This window comes from Camellia sinensis, chromosome 3, assembly GCF_055761805.1.
Source record: "Camellia sinensis isolate YWXY chromosome 3, ASM5576180v1, whole genome shotgun sequence".
Classification (NCBI taxonomy): Eukaryota; Viridiplantae; Streptophyta; class Magnoliopsida; order Ericales; family Theaceae; genus Camellia; species Camellia sinensis.
The window spans coordinates 73696590-73706868 of NC_138963.1; the positions used below are offsets into that span (position 1 = coordinate 73696590).

Below are 10279 nucleotides of genomic sequence, written 5' to 3' on the forward strand. Positions count from 1 at the left end.
ACAAGGCCACATTTCCGGACTACCGAATAATTACTCTCAAATATATGAGACTTTAGTGTTTGCTAAAGTGTCATTGTTTGTTTGAATTCGTCACGGTACGGTAGTGTTTTGGATTTGTGAAGGGCATTCATTTTCATTGCGGCTGTATTTAAATTTTGAATTTGCAAATAAAATTACAAATCACTCTGTTGAGGTTGGTGGATCTGTTTCTAATTGATCTTTGTTATATCAATTTCAATTCACATTGCTCTAAGTAGGGATGTAAGAAAAATTAAAAAAATTGACAAAATTGGTTGAATCGAACCGAATTGCTTGTATTTAGTTGGTATTTTATTATGAATCAATCTATGTGGTTTTAAATTTTTTTTTTTCGATTTTTTGATTTAGTACCGGTTTAGTACCTTATACACCAAATTAAACTGAAACTGACCGAAAGCTTCCCATATTAAATATAGTATATATTAAATATATAATCAATTGGTTAAGTACAAAGTTCAATTGATTCATTTAATTATTTATTTTTTCTTAAATATTTCAGATTTGACAATAGGCATTGGCAATGTGATAAGTTGTTAGTTTACCACTCATATATGTTTTAGTTAAGTTTTGTTACTACTATGCTTATGTAACCATAGCAAATGTTTATCTTGTTTTCAATTTTTTGTTTTAATTCTACTTGATAGACTTGTGATTTAGCTTTATGAAATGATGGTTTTAAATTTTGGTTTTGCTCTGGTGTCAAGATTTTGATTTTCAAATTATATTTTGTTTGTAATTCTATTTCAATATTTTTATATAAATTATTTACTATACTGTAAATTTAAGCAGAAATTTAAATTTGAAAGGCCTTGAACCGATTAAATCATACCGAGATGAACCTTTGAATTAGTGCAGCTTGGTGTGCTTTAGTGAAAAAATCAGTTTGTATCGGTTCTCAATATAACAGAACCGACATTATTGATTTAGTGTAAAATTTCACCTAATCACCGGCCATCCCAAACCGATTATATCCATAGCTGCAAGCCTGCAATGTAGCTCAATCAATGGAACCTGTTTGTTTGTTTGTTCGTTTTTTTTTTTTTTTTAATTTTTTTGTTAAAAAAAAAAAAGAGCTTAATTAGATATTTTATTTTTAAAATGTTCAAAGGTGAACAATGTATTGTATGCCAAAGTCTTTACTAATACTACTTAACCAACACATCTGCACCACCAATGCGGTGGCTGTCACCACCACACCACCACTTGTTGCCATTATATCTTTCCTTACAATTGCTACGGCACCACCACTGTTGCCGCCACCCTACAACCACAATTAAGCTATACCTACACTACCATTATCACAACCACTAGGCACATTAATTTGAGGGATGCAATTAACCATATAAAATAAAATAAAAAAATTCCTTTTCTTTGTCAAAACGAACAAGAGCAAATTACACTTTGCGTACTTTATACTAATCTCACATTATTCACTGACTTTTTAATTATCTTAGTCAATTCATTACATTTTGAATCTAATTACAATTAGATCCAGTCAAATAATGTTGTTTTAAAATTTGACGGAAAAACTATAGATTCAAAATAGAACGTGAACAACGTTATTACAATTGGATCCAATAACATTGTTACTATCATGTGGCTGTTCTCCTTTAATTTTTGAAATGATATTATACAAGTGGACTAAATTGTTATTTAACTCAAAGTCTAAAGGGTTGATCGAGATAATTAAAAGATTAGGAGAAAACAAAGTGAGATTAGATATAAAGTGTAGAGGTATAGAGCGTAATTTGCCCAACAAATAAGGTGTACGTTCCAATGTGATGTAAACACAATTAGACTACAGCCCGAAGAATATTAAATAAATTATCAATACAAAAATAACTCACAATATGGAGACAGAGATCTACTTCAACCAACAGTTCAAGAATTCATTCCCAATAGAATACCAATGGAATAAAAGAATTAGCTAACTTGAGATTAGTACCTTTGTTTCAGTTAAATTTTGATTTCAGTTTATAAACAATATATATATAGCATATACAGAGGCACACCATTACAAAATCAGGGAGTCAGCAGCTGTGTTGTGGAGCTACTATCGCTGCCGGAAGCCAGAGGAGCTTCCGTATTCACAAGGTTCGATCCTCTGTTACTAACATCGGTCCCCTCTACGACGCCAATATCTTCATTCTGCTCAGAACTCATCCACGGATGATTTGCTTGACGACGATATTCACGACTTGGTGATAGGCTAGACCAGGAATTATGCAATGGTGGCAACTGGGATTGTTTTCGACGTGGAAAGAGGTTCTTTGTTGTCTGTGAGGAAGCCGAGGCGGAGGATGCTGTAAGGCACGGGGCTAATGGGCTGCGTGGCACGGGCGGCGTTCTCGAGCTGAAGGACTCAGTTGGAGTTGTTATTTCCCCATTTGCAATCTTCAGCCTCTCAACTTCTTGCTTTAGTGCTTCATTTAGAGCTGTGCAAAACAAACACCACAAGAGAGACCTAAATAAGGAAGAAAGACAAAAAAATGCTTGACAATGAACAAAGTTAATCAGTTTGGTGCTTCTTTCATCAGGTTTTGGCCAAATAATCAGATTAACAGGGAAAAATTCATGCCACAAGTATTAAGTTATAAAATACTTGGAGCAAAAAAATTGACAGCAAAGTCTAATTATTTCATTCATAGGAAAGATATCAAACATAAATTGTACCAAGAGATACAGTTTTAGAAGCATAAAAGCATCAAAAAAGGATCACATTGATCTTGGTGTTTTTATAGACACTTACACAGCAGAAGCAAGGATTGGTATTATCATGTCATGTATGTTACAAACACAATGATATAAAAGTCTATTGTTAGCAAATTCATTTCTATATTAATATTATGAGAACCACATTTCTGTATCAAAAATTATTTATCATCTCATCTGCTACTAATGTATTGGTTCAATAGATCCTAACTATTCTACACTCATATAGATCACCAATATAATGATAACAAATAAAATGGTAAATAATTTTTGGCGGGATCATCATAGACATATTTGGGGGCCACATCTTGCATGGGCAGTAGGAGTAAGAGAGTTCAATTGGCAGTGGCATGGAGTTTCTCAACCCTTGACTTAGGATTAGTCTGTTCTATTTCTCAATGGAGGCAAAGAAGGAATACAACTCTGCAAAATTGTTATCATATTGCATTATCATACTGTTGTCATGTTTGAGTTCTTTATAAGTACGTACAATTACAGCTTTGACCACTTCTCATCACCTCCATGTTCGGATTAATTACTAGTAATATCAACTTAAAAGTGTGATTTTTTATACTGATATAGAACAAGAATTTTAGAATGTTTATATTTCATTTTTATTTATTGAAAATTAGATTTTGATTAGGATTTTGCTATTTAACTTATGTTCTATAAGAGTTGAATCAGGATCACAAGTCGAACCAAGGATGACGGAAGCACAACTTCATATTTATGATGTAGAACAAGAATTTAGAATTTTTATATTTTCATTTTTATTATTTTGAAAATTAGATTTTCACTAAGATTTTGTTATTTATTTAACCTAAAGCATTCTAGAAGAGTCAAAATAGGGGAGCCAATGACGACAACTTGATATTTGAGTATTTATAATTGCGTTGACTAAACCCTCAACACCTAACTTTCTAAAACTTTTTCAGTCGATCTATCAATACAAAATTTGTTCTGAACAACATAAAATTGAGGTTTCTAATTTCCTTTTTTACTTGGAAATCCTATTATGTATCAATTTAAAGTTTCTTAGTTTTTTAGACTTGCTTATTCTATAAGTATTAGGTTTAATTTTTTATTAATACAAGTGAGCCTACAATTATGAGTAAGTTTTCATTCAATCAATGATATTTTCATAGAATTCATTTTATTTTTCCTGTAGATTCAAGGTTGATCTTGTAGATTTAAGAAATCCCATTTATTAGAATGATATTTGGTCACTTTCTACATTATCGCACATAAACATAGTAATCATTTTACACAAGCATACTCAGAACCGTCATCACCCTCAAAAGTAGAGCATGATGTCGCCAATTTTTCAACAACAGGAGAAGTTCCTCACTTCTAAACATAGAAATTCAAGAAAGACTGCAACCAACAGGAGGTGTTTCTTTCTGTTTTAAAAATTTGTAATAATCGTAAAACATAGAAGTTTCCACGAAACTTACCATCACGCAACTGAGCTTGTTGCTCCATAGCTTGTAGCCTCATTTTGATCTCAACATTTTCTGTCATCAGAACAGTTGTGTCTTTCTAAATAGGAAAACAAGAAAGAATTAAGATGATAACCTCATTGTGTAGCTGACTTGTATATTTCTGCGTGCGTGCTTGTGCAAGCTCAGTAATGTATTCGTGTAAAAACAAAAAAATAAATTTCTATAACAATTAAATTCTTGAAATACAACCTACAAAATTTTAGCATGTATCAAGTATAGCAGAAGATGATGAAGTGATGTAAGAAGATTTGACTGCTAAAGTTTCTAATTTATCTTGAATTCGACTTTTAACCTATGTTACATGGACTCGGGTACGGGTGTCGGGTGCGGGTATGTATCTAGAGGTCGGACTCATCAAATTATAAATTTAAGGATGCGTGGACTCGGCAAAAAAAATGTTATATTTTTATATTTTTAATAAAGTATGTGAGATAAAATGGTGCTATATGTAATTTACAGTGTCAAAAAGACATTTATAGCAATTATACAACAATATAAACATATAATAATAGTGTTATATACAATTATATAAGAAGTGTCCGTTGAAAAGTAGTCGACACATATCCCATACCCTTGTCCGAGTGTCGGGTGTCCAACACGGGTATTTCATTTATTTTGAAGAGTCCGTGTAACATAGCTTTTAACTAACCAAATCAATTTATATTTTCAAGGAACGAAAGTAGCAGGAAACAAATTATATACATTACGAAGTTTTTATTTTATTTCATTTTATTTGTTTAAATATTAAACAGTACACAGTTTCATCTAATTGCCTAGCACAAAGGCTCTACATTGGTTCTAAATTAGAATATATATATCGGTATGGCCTGAAGTCATATATTGGCTATTATTGGACAATATTGGTCGGTGTATTGATGAACCAATATTTCAAACCCTCTATTACCCTTAGGAGGTAATCCGTGGCATAAATCATATTCCAGGTACAAATATTTAAGGAGATTGCAATTTGTAAGCAAGATCATCCTTGATCACTAATACAAATCCCAATTGGCATCAAAACTAACCATGCAATTTGAAATTGTAACAAGTTTTAGCTTTGTATATGGATACCGTTACAAGCAGTATAAGTGAAGCTTAAGTTTATTTCGTTTATTAGCAGCTAAAACATTTATAGCGGTGGTAAAAGAAAAAAAGAAAAAAAGAAAAAAAAAAAAGGCAGACACACATATAAATGTATTGAAATTATGGCATATTTTCCAAAAACAAAAAAGCAAATTTCATGTGAAAACAAACATACACATGAGGTTTAGTTTACAAGAAAAGTGTCGAAATACAAAAAATCTAGTGAGACAAAAACCTTGTATATTGTGAGTTGTGCAGACAGATTCCTTGCTTCTAATTGAAGGGAGTGAACTTTTCGCTCTAGTTCTAATAAATAGCGAGTCTTTCTCTCTCTTGAGCGAGCAGCAGACTGTCTATTTGCTAAGATCCTGAAGTTAATAAACAACCTATTAGCATAGAACCTCCAAAAATGTTTGAAATCAGGACGGTGAAATGGGTATGACTTGCATAAATATATATGCGCATGTAAAACATGTTGTATACATAAAACAATAGTGGGTCCCATTATTTTGTAGATAAATTGAACTCTACATGTATACATGGTGTTTGTTGTGTAAATTCACATGTATGCTGTGTTTGGTTGGAGTTTTTGAGGTGAGATTTGGAAAAGGAATGAGAAATGTAATCCTATTTATGTTTGGTTATAATAAAAAATATATGGGAAAAGAAAGGGGGTGAGAAATAAATAAAGAAATAGGATACCTTTTAGGACATCAATTCTATTTTATAACCAACACAACCAAACATAGTTGGGATTTGGAATTCTATTAATTCTTTCTCCTTTTCCTTTCATTTCCATTTCCCTTTCCATTTCCCTTCCCAAATCCCCCAACCAAACACAGCGGTAAGGTGGAAAAAAAAAAAACACTAATGAAATTTATGTCTAGTGGCAAATATCAATTTCTTTTGTGCAAATAAACATTAAGGTGAAAAAAAAAAAAAATCCGGTGAAACTCATCTAGTGACAAATAAACAAAATTACATATGTTTGAACTCTGAAGTTATGCCGATGGATTTTTTTTTTTTTTGTGATGATAGAGATAGCTGCCCATAAATTTGAAGGCTAAATCACTATGATATGTCTTATAAGGCCAGCTATGCATTATGACAGTGTGGACCACACACAAATTTTGAAGAACAAAAATGCAGCTATAATGATGAGGATGTTAATTTAGACATGAAAATATTGAATAAGTGATACTTAAAAATATGACAAACAAGAAAAAGCTAGAATCCGAGATGGTGTTCAACCATGCATGTGCAAAAACAGAACCAACAAATGTACAAAAAACATGTAATTCATATCAAGTCAGAGTTACTTAAAGAAATGCCAAAAAAAAGTGTTGTCGAGGAAAGACAAAATGTGCAGTTGTACATCTGTTTAGAGCTAAATACCGACAAGATGCAAGGGTGGAGCGACATGTTCTTGAGTCGTTTCAAGAGACCCCACTGGAATTTTGGAGAATTGGTAGGCTAGTTCAAAAGTTTTTATGTTCTATTCTAAGATCCATTGTAAAATGACTCCATTAGCTCTTTCATTTGAAAAAATATGATATACTAAATTAATATCTTCAATCAAATTCAATTCAATCAATACTTCAAATTATTACTTATTTGAGAAAAATATAAATCTACTAAATTAATTATTAGGGTTTAATACAGAATGGATTTGTTTCATGGTTATTATTCTCCTAACCTTTTGTCTATAGTAGATTTATACCATGTTGTGGTGAAAAATATCAATTCAATACTATTGAAAATTCGTTGTTTAGTAACCCACTAAGAATAAAAAATTTTCTCTGCCACCGACAATATGTGATACCCACAGTCTAACCCTACAACTGACAATATGTGTACCCATAGCCCAATCCTCCAACATGAAATCGAAAGCTCTGATGAAGTTGGTATGCTCAGATCAAAAAAAAAAAAAAAAAAGTTGGTATGCCTATAAATGTCCAAAATGATGACAAGCTAGCATGCAAGGTAAGTCTAGCATATGGTACTAAGATATTTCAATGATGTTCAATAATTTAGAAGTTTGGTAACAAAAACTAACTTAAAAAGAGAAGAAAAGTGTTGACCTAAACCAGAAGGGAATTATTATGAAAACTAAAAAATTATAATTCTGAAAAGAAATTGTAGAAAAAGAATATAATAGAAATTCAATAATCCAATCAAATAAATTCAAAATGAAAAGTAATGCCACAAACTAAAAAATTTACTCTAAAGTGTAAGAAGATAATTGCATTCATCCTTGTGGAGTGGGGTTCATTTAGAATGAAGTTGAAATTTATTTATATCGTAGTAGTAGTAGGTAAAGTGTGAGCTCATTCAAAATGAATATATTTCTGAATTATTTTCCCAAGGAAAAAGGCGGTTAAAATAACATATTCTGCCAAAACTTATTATTAATTCTTTCTTTTTGGTGTTCCTATTATAGTTTTGCCAATGCAATTCTTATATAACTTTTTTTTATACTAAATTTACTCTTGGGTATTTGTTTCAATGTGTACTCAAGTTTAATACTTCCTCCGTCCCAAAATAATGGTACCTTTTGGGGAATTCAACTTTTTTTGGTAGTACAATTATTGCATTTGAAAAAAGTTGATTTTCCAAAATTATCCTTTTGATAGTACATTTTTTGAGAATATCAATGCATAATTGTACTTTTTATGTTGTTTATTAATTTAAAAGAAGGGTAAAATAGGAAATTTATATTATTTTTGTACTTGATTTTTGAAGAGGGACTAATATTTTGGGACAATGAAAAATAGAATAAGGGACTAATATTTTGAGACGGAGGGAGTACCTAAATTTAATCACTATAAAATTATTAGGATAAATTACATTGAGATTTGTAGAAAAAAATTTACAAGTAAGCTTCATAAATTTAACATAATTACGCTAACTCTTTTAAAATTTTAATTCGTGTAAGGCTTGACCACATTTTCATCATAAATTCGTTAGTAGTATGAATCAAATAAATAATCTTCTCATCTCTTTTACATTGAAATATATATTTTATCTTGAATATTTTTAAAATTTTTATAGCATCTGCATTAGTTTTGCTCAATTTAATACCCAAATTATTAATAAAACATACAATATGCAAACAAACACAGAAAAATGTGAAGAAGATATATAATGTACACCTCTTAACACGCTTGGGGTCTGCAGCCCAAAGCTCAGCCAACTTCTCCGGCGGCATTGCCTTGTTCGCTTCACCTAACCCCTCCGACAAGCTGCTATTCCGGTACCGCCGAAACCTCTTCTCCGATAGACCGCCACCGTGATCCATCAAATGTTCGGACGCGCCGTCGTCCTCATTTCGGCCGAGCTTCTGAATGTCGAGGAATGCGGAGACGAGGTCATCCTCCGACCCCATATCCGCCGTGTAACCGCCATTGAATGCCTCGCCGCCGTCGTTGTCTGCGGCGGCGACCCGGAAATTTCCATCGGAGTGGGCCCGCCTGAAAACAGAGGCTGCTGCGGCGTCGGAATTCCCAAACAACAACCGAATCTGTGGCCGTGATGGGATTGGATTCACATCACAATTATTATAATTATAATAATAATTAGCAATATTATTATTATTAAGGTTGTTAGGGTTAGGGTTTGATGATGATGGGTCTTCAACATCCATTGAGAAAATTGGGAATTACATGCTGTTGTATATGGTTTTTTTTGAATGAGAGAAGCTTTTTGTGGTGTGGTTTGAAGATTAACAACATTGCAGGAGGAGGAGGAGAGAGAAAATGGAGAAGACGAGAGGAATTGCAGAGTTGGTGGTGGTGGTTTTGTTGTTGCCGCCAATTCGATTATGCATTAACGTTGTTCATTCAGAGTTTTGTTTGTTTGTGTTGACAATTTTGCAAACAGACTTGGAGATTTTTGGGATTATTTTTTTTCTAAAAAAGGAATTTGAAAACGATGCACTAGCAACGATAAACTCTAAATCCACACTTGTAATTAGAATAATGTTTGGAATTTGCATTTGATATTTTTTTTTGTCTATTTTTAAAAATTCTATTCTAGTAATTGCCTAAGACATTAAAATCTGCTGGATATTTATTGTTGGTGAGACATTAAAATGTTTTGTAAAATAGTTTGGTTAGAAGTCGTTTGGTTGGTTTTAGAGGACAAAGTTTCCAATTTTATCCATAATTTATTTGTTGACCTTTTTTGTATCTGTTGACTTTTTTGACTATCTATTTAAATTTATATCTATCTGTTTAAATTTTTTTGACTATTTATTCAAATTTTTTCTTATCTGCTAATGTTAAATTTTTAATTTTTTCTTATCTATTGAAATTATTCGTTAAATTTTTTTATTTGTTAAAACTCAAATTTGAAGGCCCATTTTCTTATCTGTTCGAAATTTCACAAATTTGTTTTTTTATCTGTTGGAAACAATAACAACAACAACAATTGAAATTATTTGTTAAATATTTTTTTTATCTCTTTAATTTTTTTTATATGTTAAAACTCAAATTTGAAGGCCCATTTTCCCATCTATTTGAAATTTCACAAACTTGTTTTCTATCTGTTGGAAACAACAATAACAACACAATACATATGCAAAAACATCATTTTTACATATATGAATACCTAAATCCAACATATATGTTCAACAAAGAGAAAGAAAAGCATAATTATCATTAGGGAGGGATGATCAACAGCAAAAAAGAAAAATAATTATTTGTTTGTTTTATCTTTTCAATAACAACAACAAAGAAAAAAAAATATATCTATAACAATAGATCTTTATTCTAGGGTTTTTGTCCAACATATAGGTATTCTAGGTTATTTTGAAATTAAAATTCGAGTGGCCAAAGACCTCACCAAAGAAGATCTACCGAAGATCCTTAAAACAAGCCCAGACAACGCTTCATTCCACGACATAGCAACAAATTTCTTCATTCTTGAAACGAATCAAAAAAGTC

At 31.5% G+C, this 10279-nt stretch overlaps 1 protein-coding gene across 1 annotated transcript; it reads right to left on the reverse strand.

Moving 5' to 3' along the window:
• Positions 1-1953: 1953 nt before the first annotated feature.
• Positions 1954-9258, reverse strand: LOC114260667 (transcription factor RF2b). The gene is made up of 4 exons (XM_028200819.2): positions 8489-9258; positions 5572-5704; positions 4206-4290; positions 1954-2474 (listed from the first exon to the last, which is right to left on the reverse strand). The coding sequence occupies exons 1-4, from the start codon at positions 8977-8979 to the stop codon at positions 2062-2064; spliced, it is 1122 nt and encodes a 373-aa protein (XP_028056620.2). The 5' UTR covers positions 8980-9258; the 3' UTR covers positions 1954-2061.
• Positions 9259-10279: the final 1021 nt, after the last annotated feature.

What these genes read in the sequence shown, in the direction of transcription:
- LOC114260667 (XM_028200819.2), bottom strand. Translation starts at nt 8,979, where the DNA reads ATGGATGTTGAAGACCCATCATCATCAAACCCTAACCCTAACAACCTT. An exon ending in CACAACTCACAATATACAAG is followed by an intron (nt 4,291 to 5,571) that starts GTTTTTGTCTCA and finishes TTTCCTATTTAG; the next exon opens with AAAGACACAACTGTTCTGAT. An exon ending in ACAAGCTCAGTTGCGTGATG is followed by an intron (nt 2,475 to 4,205) that starts GTAAGTTTCGTG and finishes TGTTTTGCACAG; the next exon opens with CTCTAAATGAAGCACTAAAG.